General features: G+C 40.8%; 1 protein-coding gene across 1 annotated transcript in view; it reads left to right on the forward strand.

Moving 5' to 3' along the window:
- Window positions 1-25753, forward strand: part of CNGB1 (cyclic nucleotide gated channel subunit beta 1) — a 1326699-nt gene that overhangs the window by 897436 nt on the left and 403510 nt on the right. The window contains exon 27 of the mRNA XM_086945539.1: window positions 1459-1521. Coding sequence (XP_086801665.1) covers window positions 1459-1521 — 63 coding nt within the window. The remainder of the gene's footprint in view (window positions 1-1458; window positions 1522-25753) is intronic.

The following is a 25753-nucleotide window of genomic DNA, read 5'->3' on the forward strand; positions in this document are numbered from 1 at the left end:
AAGGTGTAAAAGCAGGTAGTGCCACTGACTATTTTCTAGACATCAAGCTGTCCCCCGCATATGGATCTTTTTTGGACATTCCCCAGGCTCCATTCTCCTGCAACTCTACTTTAAATGGAGGTACGGGGTCTTGCCATGAAACAGCTTCTGCATAAACAGGGGCACACAGTATTGTAGCTCTAATGTGTGCACCCTATGCAAGTCAGTAGAAGAAACTCTGCATTGCTTTGCCTTTTTTTCCCAGCCTACGATAGACCGCAAAAGCAATGACTGAGGCCGCTGTGTAAGCTTTTGGGCTTCCGCCAATATGCCCACACACTACACAATCAGACAAGAGAGAGGTAATTGTAGTTGGGGTGACAAAATATCTGCATTCTGCCTGGATTACGTGCATACCTACTATCAAGCCCCAAGCAATGATGTCCAGTAGAGAATCTTCCTACATTATTTACACTCTAGATGCAGCTATTTCTCCTTTGAAATCTCCCCTCTTACCCTCTATACTATTTCTCATTTCATTTTTTTCTCTTCTCTGATCTTATTGTGAGACGAGGATTTAAGACATTCATGTTTTATGAGATGTTGAATATCTTGATGTTATTTATTTGTTTTTATCTAGTTACTTGTACTGTGTTTTATGTATCTGTGCATCTGAAACATATATATATATGACCAAGGCCGCAAGTACGGCCGAAACGCGTCATGACTAGCTGAGTGGTCCACGCCTTGTTTTTCACCTGAGTGGTGGAGCGCTACGAGGTATTGCAAATATATACACACACACACACAAATATGCAGTAGAGGGCGATGATATGTGAAGATATGTTGTAGATTGTGCTAAAGGCCTATGCTCAGGAGATGATTCTTTGCTAAACATGGATCCTCGGGCAGAAGATGTACTTTGCAAAGTCACACAGGACATGTTAGTCCTACATACAGATATGCAAGAGATGATCATATGTGCAGCTATATGTATAATGTTGCTTCACTTTGCAGATAGAAATACACTGGCACCACCATGAGCAGTTATAAAGTAATTTAATGATATTGAAGTCACATTGATTTGCTCATAATATTCAATAAAATCTATTTATTATAGGGGTTTATAATTTTGCATGTTTTTACTATGTGACTCACTTTGAAAGGCGGGAGTCATGGGGCCTTATGAATACTGTGGACAGGGGTGTCGGTCACCTTTGTAAACATACAGATTTCTGAAACTGTGTGCTTGTCTTTGTAAGATTGTACATGCATGTGTATTTGAGTGTACATCTACCTTCCTATGTATTTGAGGATTTCACTACCCATGTGTTTTGGACTTGAGTATGCCCATGTGCTTATATGTGCACTAGAGTTGTGCATGATGTCAATGTGGTAGGTGGTAGGTGAAGAAGAGGCCAATCCTGGTTTCCATAGCCTGCAGTCTTTGCCTTAATAGCATCTTTTTTGATCCTGTAGAAGCAAGGGTTTATCCCAGGAAGACAGCTTTGAGGATGCATCTGATTTACAGGCAGAAGACGGGTGAGTTAAATGCACTATTATATGGATTAAAAATGGTGACAGCCTGCTCCTTAAGTCAAAGTGTCAAAAACTGACTGAAAAAGCACTCATAATTTCCGCTCTTAATCCACTTTATTCACTGATTGTTTTCATCTTGTCTAGCTTTCATGTTTTTAGTCTGCACTCACATTGGCAAAACAAGCCGACCTTGATGTATTTCAGCTTCCTGGATGTATTTATGTCAGCACGCTGCAGTAGTCAGACAGTTCATAAATACCAACAACTGTTGAGAAGACTAAACCTACAAAACATTCTTCAGTACCATTTAGGCCTTCATTACGAGTGGCCAAGCTGGGGATACAATAACGATCTCACATTTTAAATTACAGTTTTTATCACCGATTACACGTTCTTTAAAATGGGACACAACATGCAGATGTAGGTGCTTTGCGCACTAAATTCCAGGTTTACTGGTATTTATCAGACCTTTTCCATCAGTAAAATATGGCAAGTTTGACCTGCTGAAATTCACCTGGTGAATATTGTGCTAATGTTGTACTTACTGTGAAACTCGTGATTCAAATTTCTGTGCAGAGGGGGAAATACAACCCCCTCTTATTGAGTGCCTAAGGCGTACAAAAATTAAATTACATGTCCGAAAAATGCCTTTAGAAAGACTATTTTATAGTATGCGCACAACGTGACATTCCCTCCTCCCCAAATCCTATCACCTTACTGCCCGCTACGCCCAGGAATTCTCAGAATCAGGGTATTTTGTCTACGGCGTAGCTTTTTATTTACTTCAAACCAAGTAATTTACCACAGACCATTACCAAAGAAACGTATCCTTTTTGGATATATAACATAACATAACATAACATCACACTTTAGCTGAAGCAACATGTCAACGGCAGTAAGTGAATTAGGCACAACATTACACTTTAATTTTACCTCGGCCATACACTAGAACAACTTGGCCATACCTTTGAACTTTACACTTTAACTTTTTATCTCTAACGTACATTAGAACTTGGCTGTACATTTGAACTTGACCGTCTCGGCCACCAATGTTCCACTCTGCTGCGCACATTGTGCCTGCAGACCCCAATGTCCTACAGCCAACAGTTGCACTGCTTGACATCCAGGGCACCGCATACCGCACCGGCCCACCGGGGTACCTGAACACAGGCCTCCTCCCCAAGATTCTACTCAGTCCATACGTTGTGGGTTAGGGCAGTAGAGTCCAGGACTACCAGCAGGTCAGTCCCTCCTCCCTGCCGACCCACTGCACATGTGGAATCTACCCCCTCCTGGGGTCCATGGAATGGCTGCACCTCCATTGTTGTGCATCCTTCGTTGTTGTTAACTGTCAGCGCTCCGCCTCCGTGAAGCCTTCTCATCTGCCGGGTGGGTGGGTGGTCAACAACGCTCCAGTAGCCAGGCTGTGGTCCAAGGGGACAAAGAGAATGAAACCCCCCAGGGCACAGCCTTAAATACCCACTAAGTTTCGTTTTCTTCAAGGTTTCATTTCACCAGCCAACCCCTTCCTTAGCCAGGGGCACCAGAGGAGGCTCAGCCCCGTGGTGCAACTAAGGGTGCCCCTCCCCTAGGCACGGGGGGGGGGCGTCTGTTAATAGTATGCGCACAACTTGACATTCCCTCCTCCCCAAATTCTGTCACCTTACCGCCCGCTACGTCCAAGAACTGTTGGGGCCCGTTGAATCTGGCAAAATAATGGAACAAAGGTTCAGCATACCTTCAGGTTGAAAATACGGTACTGAGAACCAAGGGCACCAGATGCTGAAGAGAAGGCAATACCTGTGTTGAAAGGGACACACGGACAAACATCTGAGTTCTGAGAATGCAGCTCACAATCGACGCCAGAAGAAAGTGCATGCTCGAAGCATAGCAGCTGCAATAGAAATATGCTCTGCTCAGTGGACTGCCATGATAATAAACATAGCGGAATTAACAAAAAAAGAGAATGCCAGCATTGGGCATAAAAAAAGAGCTAGACTGGTGCCCTAAATAATTATAAAAACCAACAGCAGACAATGCCGTGGCACTAGCCTAAAAAGAGTGGAACGAAATGACTGAGAATGGATGCTAAAAGAGGACTCGTCGACCAAAAGAATCATCAGATTGCATTTAGGAACACTGTATCTTAAATTAGAGAAAAAATAAACAATGTTTTGTAGCAAAAAAGGGGAAAGTAAAACATGTTAAAATTAATAAAAAACTAAAACATATAAATCAACAAGCAACACATGGATACATTGAATACATCATGCCCTTAAAGTACAAACAATTCGTATATAGCCATTTGCAGAAGTAGATCAATATTGTATCTTTTAACTGCAAGGTATACTAGACAGAGACCTATTTATTTCTAGAGCTAATTGTCACTACACTAAGGAGGTCGAGTCTTCCAGTTTGTTGAGACCTGTGTTCAGACTGTCCAAGCGAAGATCCATTTCAGCTCTTCTTTGTTCAAAAGGGGAGATAGACTTCTGTCTCTGCCCAGTGGATTTATAGCAGTGATTACTAGCTATCATAGTTCGTCTTCCGATTTGTTGTGCTGTATGAAATGTTCTACCAAAGGTGCAGTCATGACCTTATACCTTAGGCGACTTCTATGTTGGTATATTCTGATGCTTGTCTTTTCTGTGGTTAGCCCGATGTATATAAGGTCACATGGGCGTATGATAGCACAAACCACATTGGTTGTATTACAATTAGAGATTTTTTTTTTTAGTTTCAATTCTTTATATCCAGTAGTTCATGCACAAACACTGCATTTGCCACAATTAATTCAGCTCACATTGATGAGAAATGTATGTCTTTTTTAATATATCTTTACCAACAAATTAAAGAAACTGCTTTTTTGTTCATGGATAACCTCGAATCTAAGGTAAATTTGACAGACCATAATCCTTTCTACAGTCAGCTTGTAATGTGAAAATGATACATTGATGATATTTTCCTAATATGGTACAGAGAACAGATGAACTCTCTGAATTCCTTAGTTGGTTAAATACTGACTGTAAAGGTCTGAAATTTACTTCACATTACAACAAATCTGAAATAGCATTCCTAGATTTGATAATTAAGACTGACAATGGGAAATCGTATAATTAATTCGTTTGTAAACCTACAGAGAGAAATACTCTCTTGACTTATTCTAGCCATCACCTCAGATCCTTATAGGACTCTCTTCCCTACTCACAATTTCTGAGAATTATAAGAAATTGTATGCACAAAAAAAGATCTCTTTGAAGCAGAGAAATAGTCACAGAACTTATATCCAGAGGGTATCCTAGACACTTTTTGAAAAGATCTTTGAAAAGAGCTTGGTATTGTCCAAGATATGTGTTACTTACTCCTAATGTTTAAATAAAGGAAATTAAAAAGCTGGTCTGTTACTACATTTTCACTAGTCTCGTACAAAGTAAAGAAATGTAGTTTGAAACAATGGAATCTATTAAATGCAGGTTACCTTACACTTGAGAGGCCTATTTTTGCATTTCTCAAAATAAAGGTATTAAGGGCCACTTTTAGTGCCGGCATCCCCTCCATGCCATAATACCATTTGTACGCTTCATGATCTCTGGGGTTAACACCAGTGAAGGGCTATTTTAAATGTGGCTAATATGGTGTTTGTGCATTCACTATTGAATCTAAAAAAAAAAATTTTTAGGACGTCAAGTTTATCTTGAAACAATTCTCTAATTGTAATACAACCAATGTGGTTAATGCTATCATGTGCCCATGTGATCTTATATATATTGGGCAAACCACAGAAAAGATATGCACCAAAATATGCCAACATAGGAGTTGCTTTAGGTGTAAGGTCATGACTGTACCACTGGTAGAACATTTCATACAGCACAGCCACACGGAAAATGAACTACAATGGCAAGTTATCCCTGTTGTACATCCACTGAGCAGAGGCGGAAGTGTGTCTCTCCTCTCGAACAAAGAAGAGCTGAAATGGATTCTGCACTTGGATAGTCTGAACATGGGTCTCAACAAGCTGGAAGACTGAACCTCTTTAGTGTAGCGACAATTGGCTACACAGATAAGTAAGAGGGTCTGTGTTGTATACCTTGCTATTATAGGTTACAATATAGGTCTACTACTATACATGGCTATATACAAATTGTTTGTATTTTGAGGGCATAATGTATTTTGTGCATCCATTTGTTGCCTTGCCATTTATATTTTTTCTTTTTCTTTAACATTTTTTACTTTTCCATTTTTTTAACTACAAGGTAGTGCTTATTTTTTGTTTTTTCCTAATTAAAGATGGCGTGCTACCCAACGCAACATGATGAGTCTTTTGGTCCTCGAGTCCTCTTTTTGTGACCATTGCCAGTTGCTTATTTCCACAGTTTTTTAGGCTAGCATTTAAGCATTGTCTATGGTTGTTTTTTTAATTATTTAGGACACCAGTCAAGCCATTTTTTTAATGGCCATTGCCGGCATTCTCTTTTTCTGCCCATTCCTCTATGTTTATTACCTTTATGGTCCTCGAAGCAGAGCCTATTTCCATGGCAACTGCTATTCTCCGGCACACACATTATTTTGGCATCAATTGTATGAAGCATTCGAGGAACTTGGATGTTTGTCCATGCTTCCATTGCAAACGCATGAAATGGCTTCTCTTGAGCACCAGTGCCCTTGGGTCCCGGCTCCGTAGTTTTCACTGAAAGTATGATAACCCTTTCCCCACTATTTTGCTATCTAAATGCACTGGTCCGACTTGCTTGCTTCTCATTATCTTTTTTTGTTTTACTTTTTTTGTATGTTTATAGTTTGGTAAACCACTCCTGTCTTCAGGTACCTTTTATTTTTGGATTTCCTTTGATTCCTCTTGTTCCTGTCCTGTTAAGGTTTACTTATTTACACACTTTTTTACATACACATACCCTTTATGAAGACTGATATTGTGACATTGTCACACACCATGGCACATTGGTAAGATCTCTATTTGGACATATTTATGCTTATTCACTACTTTTGCATATTGTGACGTATAACTTTTCTCTGTTTGTAACTTATTATTTTTGTCTTCTTCTTTTTTGTCCTTATTCTTGTGAATGTCTTTTATGATTGTATATTTATGTATTAAGATGTATCTCAGGCATTTAATCACAACTGTCCTGATGATGATCTGCATATTTATGCAGGTTTGAAATGTAGTTGACATCGCAAGCAGACCCACTTTTCTCTTGTTATTCATTTTTTAGCTGGGCTGCATCGCTATTATTTATATTTGGGCATATACATTATACTGTTCATTCACATTTATCACTTCTGTTTGTCTGAGCACAACTACCACATCGTGTTTGCCTTACTGCCCACTATTATCGATGTTAATGAAAGTTTGCATGTATTTTTTAATATTAATGTTTTATTTTAAATATATTTATTTTTTGCTATTCAGGTACAGGTTATGGGGGGGATCATTGTTTCTTAAAAATATTATATACCTCTGGTCCCTATGTACCGTAGGTCTCCCTTGTTCTTCGTAGCATTGCAAAAGACTAAGCACATTCAAAAGATATTTTAGTATTTTGGTCAGTTTACCCTAGAGGAATTCATGGCCTTTTTGATGGTTGTGCTATATGCAATACACATGTTCTTGTATCTCACCTGATGTACCGTACATGGAATGTTTGCTTGGCAGAAATATATGTTCTCTTGCTCTGTGTGTAGGGAGGTGTCTGGCTGCTACATGTTTCAGTCTTTGGTTTCTTCAAATGAGACAAGCTGGGAAGCTTAGAAATAATGAGTTTGAGTAGTTTAGTCTTGTCTAGGTCAGGGGAATACACCTACCTGCATGTCAGATAAAGCAGGATGCTGCATAGGTTGCATAGCTTAAAACATATCTTTATTAAATTGTGTTGACTTCTAGTTAAAGGTAATAGTTACACTTAGGCTTTTCATTGACATGGCCTAGGCAAGAGTCCATACTTGTTTGCTGAGGCAATGAAAGAGGATTATTAAACTAGGTTGCTTCTTTTTAGGATTTCAGACTTTTCTAGATTTAATTGAATCTGATTCCTCACCATTTAGAGCTATATTGTATGTAAGCACTTGGGTTCAATGGCTATATAATTCTGTCAACATTCTTGTAGCATGTGAGGTCAAAGAGGTGGATACGTTACTAAAGGTCTCAGGTTGTCGCATGTTTCCTTTGAGAGCAGAGTGTAATTGACCAGTGGCCTTGAGTTATGAAGTTCACACAGTGAAGCTTTTAAGACTCCATACCACTAAGTTTAGGTACATATGACCCAATGTTTTGGATTGTATTCTTCAATGTTAACTACATTGCACAGTCTACCTTAAAATTGCATTCTTATGCAACACACTGTTGAACTTTAAATACTTTTTTATTGTTTTTAGTACAACTGTTTTTCTCTGGATTTCTCAGGCCACACCTTCTTCCCAGTTTCCTGCTGTACTCGTTCTTAACCTGCTTCTGGTGTGGATACAACGGCTGCATCTTCCTGTTTTACAGCTCTACATATAGGGACCCTGAACAGTGATCCCTAGCCAGGAGGCTGGTGTGCACTGTTTCTCCAGGTGGCCCATGCCAGATTAACTTCTAGAAGCTGCTGGATTCTGTGGCCATCAGTGTTAGTTTGTTAAGGCCAGAGCATGGAGTGCAGACTTTGGGACATACACCTACACGCCAAAAATCATGTGCCATGATAACACCTCTTAGTCCTTGTAATGGGCTGTTCAATTCAAAGATGGTGCATTGCTCTTTGATCTTTTTTTATTTCCTGACACCTGACATTTTAGAAGTATTGCTGGAGCTGCCAGCAGAGAAAACCAATCTCGCAATATTTGAATTTCCTTTATCTTGGAAGATTGTCCCTTCATTTCCTTATTTTTTGTGCTCTGCTTGACTCTTGCTCATTCTGTAGTTCTTTACTGTTTCTTGGACAATGTGCCTTGTGCTGTTTTCCAGTACTGATAAATCTGTTGTTTCTAAATGGCTAGTTCTGCTGCTTTAACTGGATTGTCGTCACAACTTTTTTATTGGTGCGCCTGGAGGTTTTCTAAGCCTGACAGGCTTTTTCCTTCACTCTGCTAAAAAATTACACCTTTTCAGGGACAGTAGCAAGGTAAACATCCATTTACCAGTGAACTGACATAGTTGCTGACAGAAACCATATCCATTTCCTTATGCACTCGCAGGAAGGAGGAGCAATCATTGCCACAAACCTCAGTAGATAGCAGTAGAAACATTTTTCTAGAACTGGGTTCACCTAGGACTCATCCTAATGCCTGGTAGATGGCATAAAAGGACAATGATAAGTTTCAGCATTTATATAACTAGAAGACCTTATTAACCCAATCATTAATGTCAATAGTGTTGAACCATTTTTTGACCTCCAGTCCTTGAGCAAGTTTTATTAATGGTGACGCTAAACGAATTTCTTTAAAGCTTGGAGGTTTGTGTTACATTCTGTCCTGCTCAGTTTGCAGAACAAATGCCTAATGTACGGTATTCCATTATTAGATTAACCAGAGCAACAATAATCTGTTAGGGACTTCCAGATGCAATTTCCTCACCTTAGAATATTCCCAGGCATCAGACAGGATCCGGATTCTTTTTAGCAATACCCCTGCACACCAGATGCCGTTCAGTTCCACGTCAGCAGCGTCCTCACCGGGAGTGACGTGTGTGGTACCTACATAGGCACCACCTTAGGGTGCTGATGTCAGTTCGTTCCTTTCCACTCCAGATAGCTCTGATCTAGTCTGAGATACCCTCAGTCAATTTTTGACTGGCTTTTTTAATGTTTTGTCGAATGTTCTTGACATTTTTCTCTCAGTGGGAGGTAATGTCACCCACAAAACCAACTGGTTTCAAACCATATGGGGCCTGTCACAGACAAATGTTGTGACAGGACTCCCACTTGCTGGATTTGTGGTGCTTGGATCAATACTCCAAGACCTGTGAGAACTGCAGCACCATGCATCCTAAGGCTCTGAGGGAGCACTCCCTCAAACTCCTCGCTGCCCAAAGTCAGTCGACTCCACAAAGCTTGACACTTGAAGTCCTGTTCATGTGAAAGATCACAGGACCATTCACAGAGCCCTTCCGAATGAACTTTGTCACACTCTAAATCATCAGGGAAGTCCCAGAAGCACAAGAAGTCAAGGACGTCAAAGAGGTCTTTGACTTTGCCTCATCCGTTGAAGTTTTTCGATGAGACGCGGGAACATCAGCATCCCAGGCACTGTGAGTCAGCAGAAACCTGAACCAGAGTCTGCTCTGCGCTTCTCTGATCTTCCCAGAGCTGGAGTGACCCCCACCCATCTGAAGCAGGTTTATGAGGTGATGCACCTTATATATGGGCCGGTCAGCCCCTCTAGAGCACCTTCAGGCCGTAAGAGTGCTGGAGCATCGTCAGGTTCCTCTTAGTACCAGTTGGGCCACATGGATTCCTTGATGGATCCAAAGTGGAGCTGGCAGAGAAATGGAGACCTTCCTCAATGCCTGCTCCAGTGTCAAGGCCCCCAGTGCCCCTAGGTGGCATCGCCCCATCATTATTCCCTACTCCGACATAGAGCCGAATGGGCATCTTCCAATGCCGACATGGTCCATGCTTCGGGGAGGGGAGCTAGAGCTTTATTTATTTGATAGACCTGGAGAGGAAGACGAATGGGAAAAGTAACAGGAACAGGATAAATGGTATGAGAAACTGGTGGAGACCAGTGGGTTAGACGCCTCACCCAGCACTGTACTGGTTTCTCCTTCTGCTTTGGCTACGGAGGAGAGACCCTCTTTTGCAATAATGGTGCTTAGGGCGCCTGAGGTCTTGAACCTTCAGTTGCCAACTGCAGCAATCAAGATGGACGCCTTGGGCTGGGATTCTCCCCTTCTGAACACCTACTCCCCTTCAATGAAGCCCTTACAGAGTTCCTACGTGGGTCCTGGTTAAAGCCCGGCCAGGAGCTCCTGTGAATAGGACGACTGCCTACCACCATCACTGTGCTCCTAGTGACACCAGTTTCTTTAACCACCCACCCCATCCTGGAGAGCTTGGTGGCCCGAGCCTCCACATCCATAATTAACCCTGGCATGTTCCCTAACATGCCACTGAATCGGGAATCCAATAGGCTGAATAACTTTAGCAAGAGAATGTTCTCTTCCTCCAGCCTAGCACTGCAGTCAGTAAACACAACCTGCCTACTGTGTCTTTATTCCCATGTGATATGGGACTTGGTTGCACAAACGTTGCCTATGGTCTTGGAGAAGGCCCGAGCCATACTCACCCATGCTATTGCTGAAGGGCGAGATGCAGCAATGTTCACCTTAAGGCGTGGTCTGGACATGAACAGCTAGCTGGGCAGGGTGATTTCATAGTCGGTGGCCTTGTGGAGCCACGCCTGGCTTTTAAGAGGGTGTTGAGGCCTCCCTCATGGAAATGCCCTTTGATGTCTCTCACCTATTTAGAAAGAAGCAAATTCAGTGCTGAAATGCTTTAAGGGCAACAGAGCTACAGTCAGGTTTTGGGCTTGTCCAGGGACCCTTGACAATTCTAATCGGCCTTCTGCCCCTTTTGTGGTCACTGCAGGGGTCTTCAGCCATGCTCATAGCCTCCCAGTCACCACAGCCAGCATGCTACACAGCCTTTTCATGGCAAAGGGCATAGGTCCCATAGACAACATGGGACAGGCAGCCCACAATCGATTCAGACCACAATCTTCAGCCAGCTGCTGCCTCCAAGCCTCTTTAGCATGCCCTCCAACTATTGAAAAATACAGGTGGTGCACCGAAAGTAGAAGTCCAAAGAGTAATGATATTGTGAAAAGTTCATTATTGGATCAATCTTTAAAAGGCCTCAGCCAACGCGTTTCGTTCCATGCGGAACTTCGTCAGTGCTTAATAATATGTTGATAGTCCCAAGCGGCAGTCAGACAGCAAAAAGTAAAAGGTGTCCATAAAACGTCTAATTCACCTTCTGTGGTCTATTATGGCATTTCAGGTCATGAGAGCAAAAATAATCAATGACCAAGTGTCTCTAAAGTCACGGCACTTTTGAACCACAAAGATAATTGTGGATCTATAGTTATTAAAAGTAACACTCTCTCATATAGGAGTAAAGTAATTGGCCAAATTGGCAGTCGTTCATCTTAGATAAACTAGTAGATGGAAGGCAGGGCAAAAATAACCCCGATATATATAGAAGTAATTCTCCCCTTGTTCTACATTCGCTCCCCCTGGTCACGTCGCGTGAATATAAAAAAACAGGGCCCTCCAACTATCATGGGCACGAAGTGGGAGGCAGGATATGCCGTTACCTGCCCCACTGGCGGTCACTGACATCAGACTGCTTGGTACTCAAGATCATCTAAAGGAGCTACTTTCTCCCTTTTGTGACTACCCCACCACTCATGCCACCCACTTATGATTGGCTGACCAAGTACCATCTCACCTTGCTCCATCAAGAAGTGCAGACTCTCTTTGCCAAGGGAGCCATAGAGAGAGTGCCTGCATCAAAAGTAGGTTTCCGTTGTTATTCCTGCTTTCTGGTGCTAAAGAAGGACAGAAGACTTCATCCTATCCTCCTATCCTAGACCTGTGTCCTCAACTTCTTAAAAAATGAGAAGTTAAAAATGCTCACAGTCCCACTAAGTTCTCTCTGCCCGAGACTGGATAATAGGACTGGACTTGCAGGTTGCTTATTACCACATCCCCGTCCTGCCTGCCCACAGACGTTACCTGCAGTTCAAGGTGGGCCAAGAGCACGTTCAGTTTACGGTGCTCCCTTTCGGCCTTACTAGCGCACCTTGGATGTTCATGAAAGTGATGGCAGTGGTACAGCTCTTCTAAGGAGATCGGGGGCTCCAATCTTCCCTGTTTCGATGATTTGTTGTTGAAGGTGGGCTCGCCCCAGACAGTCATCTCACACCTTCAACCTAGGAACCTCCTGAACTCTCTGGGGTTTACTATCAACATGCGGAAATCACACCTAACTCCTTAATCAGAGCCATCCTTGACACAGTGCAGTTTTGGGCCTATCCTCCCGAGTGGCGAGTCCAGGATATTCAGGCTTTAATTCCAATGTTTTAGCCTTTATCACAGATTTCTATGAGACTGATACAGCTGTTGGGCATAATGGCCTCCTGCATCCTGCTGGTTATTCATGCCAATTCGCATTTACGGGCTCTGCTTTGGGACCTGAAGTTTCAGTGGGCACAGTATCCGGGAAATCTCACTTTCCCAACCGGAGATAACTCTAGTGACACATGTGCCAGTTCTGGGCTGAGGTAGCTAGTTGTTATAGGTGGAGATCAGAGGACTCTGGTCTCCAGCAGAGTCCGAGCTCCACATCAACTCTTTGGAGCTCCAAGTGTTTGGCTTGGCATTGAAAGCCTTTCTTCCTTTAATCAAGGGAAGACTGGTACAGGTGTTCATGGACAACACCAACAACATATGGTACTACAACAAACAGGGTGGGGTCGTGGACACTTTATTCAGAGGCTCTGCGTCACTGGACATGGCTCGAATGTTAGGGCATTTCTCTGTTTGTTCAGCAACTGATGCGTTCTCTGAACAACAGAGTGGACAAACTCAGCCGAAGATGCCTAGCGGATCACAAGTGGTGGCTCCATCTAGAGGTGGTGCAAGGTCGATATCATCATCCAGGATGGCCAGAGAATTGCAGGCACTCTCTGTGCACCTTACTTACACTTTGAATTGATAATGTTGACCAGACACCATAAAACAAAGATATTTCCTGTATTTCTTGCAAATGGGTATATTGAAATATGCATCCTCCAAGTCATTGAACTTAGAAAATCTCTATTTCTTACAAACTGAAGAATGTGCTACAATTTGACCATGTGGAAACTCTGTTTCTTTATACATGTGTTCAGTGTCCTTAAATCCAATATTAGATGCCATTCTCCAGATGTCTTTAAAATGAGAAAGTGCCTCAAGTAGAATCCTTTGTGTACTTCCTACACCGGTACTCTTTTGATAGTCTTTTCCTTTAACCGCTTCGCCGCGGCGGCTTTTCCCGCTGTGCGCGGCATTTTTAAAAATCCCGCGTAACGTGACAAATCCAGCTCGTCATCCGCGCAGCGCAGGTAACGCCCATGACGAGCTGGCTTTGTCATCCGCGTCGAAGGGGTTAATAACTTTGCAAACTCTCTTAAATGTCCATGCCTTTTTTTTTATTGGCGGAACTGTAGGTGGTTCCTATACAAATTCTAGAACGTTATCTTTCTCTACAATTTCCAGTACAAATATCCAAACTGTTGGTATGTGCTACCAACTTTCAAAATAAAACTGCATCCTTCCTCCGACTGACAGCTGAATGTTGAATGCACCCTTCTTCAGGAAAACATGATCTTCCTCCTTTGCCCTCAAACCTTGAGGTCTGACTTCCTTTCCTTATTCTTCCTCTGTCTGTTGCCTTGTCCTCTCTTCTTCTGCTGCCTTGCCTACTGTTGATATGAACTGTACTGAACACTCCTTGTTGCCCTTGCTGGAAAAAATTATATTTTAAATCCTCTCTAGGGCTGCCTACTTTGTAGCATACCCAGTGAACATGCCGTCTCTGTGTCTGCCTTATTTGCTTGAAGGACCTCGTCCACTTTCCTTAATTATCTGTATCATTGCTATCCTTATTATTGCCACTAAATGTGATCATACTCCACCATCTTGCTCATCCTAAGCCACTTGCTCAGGATTCACATTCTCTGACATTGTTAGGTTTCCCTGGATTTCCTATGTTTGTGTATGTGCTGACTGCAGAATTGGTGGCTGAGGAGTCTTCGTTAGTTCCGACTCGTGCCCCTTCTGTGCTGACTGAGATGGAAGTCTTTTGAAAAAACCTTCAGTCATATCTTGCAATGATGTCAATATGCGCATTGGTACCTGAACTAACTTTCCTGAAGCATACATTCTTTGAACCTTTCTTTTGGCTGTACTCCACCTCATCATCAATGTATTGAATATTTAAGTACCTTGGATGAGTTTCCCTTCCCTCTTCCTCAAAACTATCTTCACTAAAGAATGCTTCCATATGAAACAGATCAAGCTCAGTCTAAAAATATTACTGCTATCAAATGGCATGTCCATTACTTGTACCTGGACCTCTGTGCTCTTTAATCAGCCATACCTCTGCATGACTGTTGCATTCCCAACCTGCCTAAATGTGCAAGTTGAAGCATCCATGGCCACATATATTAAGGAAGCAAACGCTAGTTCGCCATCTCACAATATTGCCTTATTTTTTTTATCTTCCTCTGGCAATTTATTCTAGAAATGGTGCCTTGTCTCTCCATAATTACTTGTCATGTCGTGCTACAATTGTAGATGAATCAGTTATCTTAACTGTATCCGTAGTCAGCACATTAACTATTTTCCCCATAGAATCCCATTTTCGACCTTCCTTGTCTGTTGGAGCTGTGCAAATAGGTTTCAAGCTTGTGAATCTATGAAAGATCTAGAGTTGGAGAACATATGTTTCCTTCATTATGCCTTAGTGGGACCAGAATCCTGTCCTCACCTTTCTCATGTGTGCACCATTATAGCCTCTGCACAATTGCCCTTTTTAGACTCTTGACATTAAAAACTGCCTTTGTAGTGGACATAACATCATCCTTGAGAGTCAGAGAATTGCAGCCACTCTTCTCACTCTCCTTAAACCACCTTCTATCCGGACACGCTGGTTTTCTCGACACGTGCTCCTTCCTTTGGAAGGCTGTGACTCCATTCCATGCAGTCCAGATCATCACCATGCCTACCTTCTTTAATCCACCTCATCCCTCCAAAGGTGAGGAGAGACTTCACTGCCTGGACCCAAAAAGAGCGTTGTCATGCTACCTTGACCGCACAAAAGAATTCCGGGTGGACGATCAACTCTTCGTGGGCAATGCAGGAGCAAAAAAGTGAAGGAAGTGCAGAAAAGGACCATCTTGTAATGAATTGTTCTCTACATTAGGATCTGTTATGCATTGGCCAAGAAGCAACCCCCTGAGGGCTTGCAAGCTCACTTCACCAGACCCAAGGCTGCAACCACTGTGTTAGTATATGGCGTTCCAGTCCTGGACATCTGCCCATGGGCCTCTCTGCACACATTCACCAAATACTACTGCCTTGAACCGGTGGGTCCGTCTTGATAAGACCTTTTGATTTAATTGGCTTCACAGTCCCAATCTGGGGAGGTATTACTTAGGTATCAATTCTAAGGTAAGGAATCTGCGGGTGGAATTCTCTATCAGATGAGCAAGTTACTTACCTTGGGAACACCTTTTCTGGTAAAGACTCTATCTAGCCACAGATTCCTTACCAACCCTACCATCCTCCAAGCTATGCAAACCTATTATGGTGTATGGAACACCCTTTTCAGGTCCTTAGTTTGCCACACCAGTAGTCAGTGCTCATCATGGATCCGCGCTCCTGGCGTGGAAAGTCATGAAAGTAACTGATGTAAGCACACCGGGGCGGCACCTTTATGACTAACGCTCATATGACTTCCTGTGCAGATGACGTGGAACTGAGCACACAGGAGTACTGCTTGGGGATATTCTAAGGTAAGGAATCTGATGCTATATAGAGTCTCTACAAGATAAGGCATTACTGAGGGTAAGTAATTTGTTTGTCATGGCCACACCCATTGTTGCTCCTTCAGATCCTTGCTTAAACAACTATTTAACTTTATTGGCTGACTTTAAACAAATATTTCAAAGACTCAACCATAAGCATTGTCCTGAAAAAGAGCTTTTTTACATACACCACGGAGTTATGGACATGATCTCCTATGCTATGTGCTTTAAAAACGACTTGGGTCAGATAAACTGAGATGACTTATTTCAGATGACCACTTAGTAGAAAAAAAGGATTGTTTGGTACATACTACCTACCACAACTCCATTGCTGAATTAACGTGTGTGAAGCTGAGAGCCCTGTTTTTCCAAAATACTCATTACAGCTCAGCATTTATGAAGCCACACAAATTGGAGTTTATCTATCGAGTCAGGCTCACAAAAAACACAGAGAAGGATTCAGCAGCATTAAAACTTGAGTAAAAGCCGTAAAAGCATGACTACATTTGAAGAGTAGCCAAGTAAATTCACTCAAAACAGCAGAGTAACATTAATGAATACCCCAGAGCATTTTGCCTCAATGAATGAAATGCAAAGAAGATAGCTCTGACTACGGAATATGTCTTCACTTAATAAAGCTCATGAAGTGGTGTATGAAAAATCTATTGTCAACCCAGACTTAAATCCGGATCGAGACACACAGACTCAATTAAAACAGGATGATCAAAATGTAGATGTTCAATAATAAACGTATAAATATATCGACTACAAAATTATAGTTTCCTAAAATATATTATTAAAGATATGTGTTAGTGAACAACAGTACTTGAAATAAAAGTTAAATGATTTAAAAAGGAATACAAATTTTTTGTGAAATATAAAAAAAGCAATTATATATATTTTTTTTTAAATCATTTAAAAAGATTATTAAAAAAATACAAATTAATTATCAATTTTTAACAGAATATTTTACATTTTAAAATTTAAATTGCATCAAATATTTTTGGCTTATGGACATATTTATGAATGGTAAAAATGCCACATAACTTATTTTAACTGAAATCACATACAATATAAACATATGTAATAATTAATACATATTACAGGATAAACGGATATGTACATGTAAACACATATTATTAATTTTTGAACCACTGTAAATATTCACATTTTATTAAAACTCACTATTTATTACTTTCTTTCACTAATAAATCAAACATGAATATTTACACTTTCAAAATGTACAGATTTGCTAACACAGTCAACCAAGTCATCCAAAGTACAGTCAAATATTAAATATACATTAATAAAATCCACCAATCATCAAAATGATCTTGGGACAGGCGGTTGTGATTTATTTTTCTACCTCCTCTCTAACATAAACTGGAGAAAGTACACAACTTGAAGGGGCTCAGATTCATTAGAACGCTGTATGTACATGGTCAAAAGATACAGCCAACAAGTGTTTGGAGATGTAGTCGGTTTGTGGACTGTTACTCTGCCATGATGAAGTGTTCTTTAAAGAGGTGTGTCCTCATCTCTTTGCTACATTAGAGCAGGGTTGTGGCAGTTTTGATATACACAAGGATGTTGTTAAACATACTGGGTGAATAGATGGCTCAGATTTACTATTATAACTTTAGTCCGCCTTACACTGGGGTAATTGCATATATATTGGGGGGGGGGGGGGTCATCTCATTTATTATTATTCTAGCCCTATTCTAATAAACAGCTGAGTAAGTGCATACTTGAAGAGACTCAGATTTCTACTCTAACTCCACTTCTACTTACATTAGGGAAAGTGCAGTGTTTGGGATAGGCCAGATTTACTATCGGTTGAGGAATTTAATACATTTAATTTCTATGAATTAAATTAGATTTTTCTTTTAAATGTGTGTTCTAATAAACAAATGGAACTCCAATATTTCTTTTAAAATACATATCTATGTATTTAAAGTACTAACCTAAATGTACATTAATATCATTAACAAACCTGCAATGTACATAAAATAATGTTCCTAATAAAAAAACAATACAAACAATACTCTAAAAAAGAAGGAAAACCATTTGTGTGCAGTTTATTAAATAGAGATATACGTTCTCCAAGTTTTTTTATGAAAAATGTAATATTTCTTTGAAATTCGCAAAATAAAAGTCACTATTAAAATAAACACATTCATTTCAAAATCAAAATGTAATATTAATGAATGTATCATGAGTATCAAAAAACTATCTATCAAGCTCCCAGAAAATCAATTAAAATAAATGCAAAATGTTCCTATGATTTTAAAAAAAAGAAGGCAATAAATAAATGAAAACATAATACAACAACTTTTTTAATTATTCCACTAAGGGATTATGCACTAGAATCCTAATCACCTAAAAAAAACCACAACTGCCAAATAATTAAACATGTGAAACCATTATAAAACGAAATATGAGTACTTGTCCAAGTTAGAGCTGTTATTCAGATACTAAACATTCCATTCAGTGCATCCGAGGTCAAAACAACAGCAGTGCTTTGGGGTGGATGGAGTTTATGGAGATCTGTGAAGGAATCTTCTCTAACTTATCTGTGTAGGATGCCATTATACTTGGTTAATCAAGTTATTGTGTAGTGTAGTTCCTATTTTCCCTATAGGCCCTGCGCATTGGAATAACATAAACAGCAGTGTAGACGTAGGAGTGCGGTCTTCTAGGTCTCTACTGACTATGTTAGACTTAATTGGGTTTGTACCAGCTAGCTCAGAGGTCACTGGAAAGTTTCTTGACTGAATAGGAAGTGATCAGCTTCTTTGGCTCAGACAAGAAGGGATTCAGTTTTCCAACAACCGCATTAACATGACAACTTTGCTCTTCAGAATAAGAGTCAATCTCTAGAGTCGTGTGAAACAATAGACAGCTATTTCACTCAGTCAGTTGTGCAGAATTACTTTCACCATTATGCAGAGAATGGAGAGACGGGCGTTTTAAATAAAAAGGTATTATTTATTGAACAGTCTTTCTTCTCATGCAAGAGAAATGAATTGCCACAATTGCAAGACTTGTTATTATAAAAAGTGCGTACAGTAAAAGTTGTATTACGAAATAATACTGTAAAAGCATTGATATGGTTTCTTAGCCATAAGATGGTTAAAATGAATAAAATATATACATTCATATATACATTGGCTAACGACCTCAACTAGTGCTTCTAACTACGCCTACCCCAGTGTACCTGACCTAAGCCTAATACGTGGGAGGGAGTAAGTAAGTAGCAGTTTAAGTTTAAGTTGGTTTTGCCAAGAGCTTGCTTCAAGAATTCTCTCTAAGGGTTTAGTCAGCACCGTACCTCTGGAATAGAATGTAGGAGGTCTGGTTTCTCCTCTCAGGACTCGATATTCCAGTCACCCGCAAGGGTAGGCTGGAAACGCCGGAGCTGGATTTTCTCGGCTAGAGACCAATGAGGCCTCTTTTAGAAAGATGTTGAAAACCTTTTTATTTACTTCATAATGGTACTCCTCTTTCTCCTCATAAAAATGCTCTCTTCACAGCGCGGGGACACGCCGGGAGGCGTCACCAGGCGCTTTACAAACTCCTTTAAACTAAATTAAACTAAACTAAACTTTCTCAGCGCGTCAAGGAGGAGGGGCAGCGTCCGTGGGCTTCTCGCATCTGCTGGGCTTTCTGCAAGGGGACAGCTGTTCTGCTCCAGTATTCACCACCACCGTGTTTGCTTAAGGCAACGTCTGTATTATTTATACCTGAAAGGTGCCGAGTTTGACGTAAGTTTTTGTACATAAGACGTCGATAAAGATGCCACTAAGAACTGGTCGTTCTTACAGTGCTCGTTAGGAGTTCTATTACAAATCAAAACAAAGCAAGCAGGGCTTTCCCAGGTTGCTGGAGGTTTGGTATGTCGAAAGAACTCGGTGTGCTATCTAGGAATCTAAGGAAGTGACTTCTGCTGTGTCATGGACTGTCATGGACTGCAGAGGCGACTTGCTAAAATATGTTTTTGAATATTATGCCATTATAGGGATATGTATCGATTATAGCCGTATAGGGGCATAAGGTCATGATATTGATCGGGGTCCTAGATAAAGCACAACACCCACTCCACAAATTTATGCCCATCAAATTACTAAAAACGAAAGCAATAAGATGCGCGTGTATTCCTACCCACCTCAAAATACATTTTGCATTTGAAATGGTGTATATGAAATACATGAAAATGATGATAGGTACTGTACGATTTCAAGCATAGTAATCATTGAAAAATTATTGCATATGTAATCAGTTGAATGATTTTGTGAAAAATTACGCATGAAACGTCTCTTAATACAGAAAAGAAGGGCGAGACTATTCCATCACATATAAATAGAATTGTTGTAAAATGTGCTAGAGGCCGAGGTAATATATTGTCTCTAGATCTACTAAAAATAGAAGCTCTGTTCTTTATGAATAGTTCTACTTTAAGCAAAAGCATTTGTGCCAGAAAAAAGGTAAATATTTTGGAAAATTGTCTGATTCAAAAAAAAATTTTCATGGGGAGCGGGAAAATAGAGTTCCAAACGCTTTTCAGTTGCTTTTGTTTATCAAAACTGAAGGCCAAATTCAGCGTTCATGGGAACGCTGTGCGCCGGATTGTTTTCCAAAATTAATTGTTTCTGTTCAGGCGAGAACATCTTATCAGACAGGCTCTCAAAGAATAGGTCTACATATTCAGGTGACATTTCGACCAGGTTCGATAGTGCAGTAACCTGGCAGTTGTGAGAATGATTGCTATCATCGATGTCTGGATCAGCAATGCTCACAGAAGGTCGTACCTGGGTGATGCTGCTTTCATTTCTCGCTTCACTGCCGCCACCTAGTCGTAGCGCAGGAGTCTCAACGAATGCCGTCATCAGGATTGGTAGCCGCTGGGGACAACATGATGCATGAGCCGTTACAGGACTTAGCAAAGTATTGATATCCATTGGTACTGCTGATGGTAGTGCAAGACAGGTGTCTAACACGCATTCTTCTCCGCATAGCATACATCGAAGCACAGGTAAGATGCAGGTCTGCCATACAGGTCTGAATGAAAGAAACCAGGTCATGTTCAGATCTCTCAGCCGGGCTAATCCAAGGACCTTAGTTATGCGGTCCCGGTAGCGCATTGCTAGGATCGTTTCTTCCATCCTTGCCGGAGTCATGTCTGTGTTTTCGCTTGCCATATCGGAGCAGAAGGGTCAAAAATAAAATGCCTGCTACGAGTCCCAAAAGTAGTGGTAGGCCCCCAAAGACTGAATGGACAAAATTGGGAATAATGCCCAGAACTGCTTTGAATGGTGTTAGCAGTCCCGAAAAAATAGTCTTAAATAGATTCAAGATACCTACGGCATCCGAAATATTTAGGATTTGGCTGAGCATTTCTGTGAAATGCACCGGGCAATTTGTTGAAAAAAGTTCATGTATCTCCGATGTTGTCCTTGCAACTTGGAGATCATACGTTTTCTTTTGATGACGTGATGGGCACTGTTGTCTGCAAAAGCACAGACTTCATTCTGCTTAAAGTATCAATTCGTATAGAAGAGATTTTCAAAGGAGGCCAAATCGGAGTCTCGGAGTCTCCAGGGCCGTTTGGAAACAATGCTTGCATACAGCAAGTGACCATGGAAGTCACGCTTACGAGATATGCTTTCCCTGGCACCAAGCCACAACAGCTGTGGTCCGTTATTAGAATGTAACTCCCGTTAGAAAGCTGCCTAAAGAAAGGCTCTATCTGCGTTACAGGTGTGACGTGCTGGTGGCATTAAAGGTTGTTTGAAGTCCCTTCACAGGCCCCATGTAAATTAATACCCTGGAACAAAAGTATACCGCTTAGTGAATGTTTGCAATTTTCACCACTAAGAAATACATTTTTGTCGTCACTATAGCATGTGTGTGTATATGGTAATTTCCATGATGACTTAATGTACCCTTTACCCAACCTTTCATACTGGCCTGCCGGTATATACTCAAGGCAATTTTTAAATCGGAAAGTTGTTATCGGAATAGTGATAATCTGTGTATTATCCATTCAATGACAGGTCTTTCTGACATTGTCAATGGTAATCTCTCAAGTTTTTCAATGCTAAGAATTGTATAGTCTGCTCCTTTTTGGGCCAAACTGATTTGTTTATCAGTAAGGTTAAAGACAGAAAACAATGACGTTATGTTGATTAGACGCCATGGCACATAGCCCGAACGCAGATTTTGCAACGTCCAGCCTAGCTGTACAATAGAACGTAATTGGGACTGGCCATGTTGTAACATTAGCAGGTCCTGATCTATTATATCGATGGCAGATGATACAATACTGTCTAGTGAATATATTCTGGAGGACAGAGTCATTAACCCATTGTCCACAACAGAAAGTGATTTTTCCAAATTAATACGATCAATTTCTCGTATTTTTTCTGCTGTTTCAATTTGCATTACTTTCCATGCCTCGTTGTATGCCGCATATACACTTGCCGCTATGAAACATTTTTGACGCTGTTTGCGTGGTCCCATAATGAAATCACGCAAGTCAGCACCGTCTTTAAGTAAAGATAAGTGTTGCTTAATTTCTGCCGGTGTGGATGTTTCCAGCCATTCGAGGCAGAGTTTCCCTACACTGTATGTTGTTACTATCCCTGGATGTTGTCTCTGGGAGTATCTAGGGTCTGGTCTGGTCATTTTTAACCCCTGTGTTTTGTTCAGGAATCTATCTTGACAGTTATTAGCGTCTGTTGGCCAGATTAACCACTTTTTCCAATCAGGATATGTTCTTTTTTGAAGTAAAATTTTGGATACGTCTATTTCAATATCTGTGGTAGCATTATCAGGTATTGGCTGTGAAATAGACGGTTTGTTTAAGTCCTTAATCTTAGCTAGGCCAAGACAGGTTGTTTGGTGAATTGTGTAATTTAAGAACATTATTTGTTCTGGGATCATGCGGGCTCGAATTAATGCTTCTAGGCCTTGTACCTGCCAATCTTTTGTACCCCAGATTGTTTTTGTTCCAATGTTGTTTTTCCAGAAGTCAAAACCAAATGTAATCATTTTTTCATAAAATGCTTCTGAATATATCAATTTAGTATTTGTCAGCATTGTTTTAGTCCCTGTCTTATCCAACAGTTTATAATAAAATGTTTCAGCATTACTTGTGTTAAACCCTGAGAAGTATTGGAATTTCTCATAAAACGTTTTTGAACTGTTTCTGGGCGGTGTTGCACAATGTTCCCATTGGTTATATTTATAAACATTTCTAGGTTGAGCAGATTTATGCAAATAGTGGTCTGCGTAATGAGTGAAACAGTACATCTGTTCATAGTTAGATGAACCTTGTAAATAATCATGTTCTGTACATTTTGCTGACAACCCTAAATCCGACATCATATTATTTATACTTTCAAAATCCCAATCATCAGAGAATGTACTTGGTTTTACAAAGTCACTTAATGAAACCTTAAACTGGTGAGGATATTTCAAGATCTCGACCGGTCCATAGATTTCATAGTCTGTTTTTTCCCAAACTACCCCGCCGGGTATTGGAATGGCTGTGACATTCACTGATGATAGTTCTCTTTTCTCGATGTGAGATGACTTGTGTGGTTTTAGAACTAAGTTGATGTCCTGACTTGCTGTGTCCATTGAACTGTATTTTCCCTTAATGAATTTTCCCAAACAAAGTATCATGATGAGCCAAAGTAGCAGGAAAAATACACCTAGCCCAAACCAAAACTCTAACCATGGAGAAATAAGATAAGTTTCCTTGAGTTGATGAACGAGTTCTGTTGCCTTTTCTTTAAAAGTCTTTGTTTCTGGCATCACTTCAGGGTCGCTTTGATCTTCAGAAAAGTTATCGAAATTGATGAAGTAGCCAGAGGCAGTTCTGTCGATTGTAGGAATAGCATTTCCTATTTGATTTTCATTAGCACATTCTGATGCCACATCATTGTAGACAGGTGTTTCACGATGAACTGATTCAATTTGAGTTCCAAGAGGCACAAGTTCCATGGCTTTGTTGCATAGTCCTTCTTTGAGCACTGCAGGTTTATCAAATGTGATTAGTCTTACAGTTTGAACCTCTTGGATTGTTGCAAATTTGGGTATTCTGTTATTTCTTGGGAGTCCACTTGGCCTACTATTTATTATAGGCCACATGCTTGTGGTTTCACCAGGTCGATGGATACAACTCGGTTCTCCTTTTTACCAGCAAGGGGCGGTAGTACTACTGATCTTGTTCTGTTGATACTTAAGACAGGTACTGCTTTTCTGTAAGAAGGCCCAAATTCCTTCTTCACCGCGATCTTTTGTTTGACCAGATCCCCAATCTTTGGAATCCAGACAGGTCTTGCTGGGACAGGTGGTGTGTCTTCAGTGGTTGTTGGCTGTTGTTTTAACTTTATGTTGCTCAGGGCTTTTCTTGTTTCATTTAAGTCCTGTAAAACAGCCAAACGATCTTTGATGTCAAGTCTTTATTTTCATCTTTTACCACTGAAGCCTGACTATCAAGGTCCTGAACATACATTTTAGTTCCGAACAATAGTTCGTACGGGCTGAAACCTTTTAGAGAATTTCTTGGCAAGTTATTAAGACTACGTTGGACACTTGTTAAATGTTTGACCCACCCATCACCCGAACCTAATAACTTTGCTGTTATAGATTGCTTTATGTCTCGTTTTTTTCTTTCCACAACGCTATTTCCCTCAGGATGAAATGGACAAGAGAATCGCAATCCAATGCCCATGCTGGTCATTGCCTCCTTATAAGCTCGAGAGCTAAAAGCAGGACCCTGGTCAGAATGAAGTATGGCAATTGCGTATGTGCCGATAAAGACTCGCAAATCTTTTATAACAGTTTTGGCGTCAGCCGAGCGCTGGGGCCACATCCATATGAATCTCGTACAGGAATCCACTGCGACCATGATATATTTATAGTTGCCATCCCTTTGTAGGGGACCACAGTGGTCCAGGTAAACACATGCTAATGGTTTATCTGAGATGAGAAGAGGTGTCTGCGCTGGTCGTTTCACTGTCGATACTTTCATTTTTTGGCATATTTCGCATTCTAGTAAATATTTCTTAGTTTGTATTCTCATACGAGGCCACCAATATCTCTGTTTTAGTAACGATATTGTTGCGGAAACGCCAGCGTGTGCAGAAGCAAGCTCTTCGTGTGCCGCTATTATTAGTCCTAACCTGTGTTCCATGTTTGGAATTACCCTATCCCCAACTCCAGGGATTCGAGCAAAAGGAACATTATTCGTATCTGTTAAATATGAGTACTTTTCTGGAAAGCCTCTTGGGAGTGTTTCTTTATTATCTTTTACTGACGCACTGACAGCTTGTAGTATATCGCTGTCTATTTTTGTTTTTGACCGGGTGATAGCAGCTACGGAAGCCGTTTGCACAGCTCCCTTCGCGGCTTCATCAGCCAATGAATTCCCCGCAACGTGAACGCCATCACGTTGATGACTCAGAGTTTGTATCACGTGAGTCTTTTGTAGTTCCTTCTGTAAAAGAACTACTTGTTCCCAAAGCATTTTATGCTTGATTGTGGCACCTGTGTCGTCTTTGTAATCATTTTGAACCCAGTTCTGCAAATCATTATTGTAAGATTTGACGCAAAAATGCGAATCGCACACGATTAGTGTCGGGAATTCACGTTCGGCATTTTC

This window comes from Lissotriton vulgaris, chromosome 12 (assembly GCF_964263255.1).
Source record: "Lissotriton vulgaris chromosome 12, aLisVul1.2, whole genome shotgun sequence".
NCBI lineage: Eukaryota > Metazoa > Chordata > Amphibia > Caudata > Salamandridae > Lissotriton > Lissotriton vulgaris.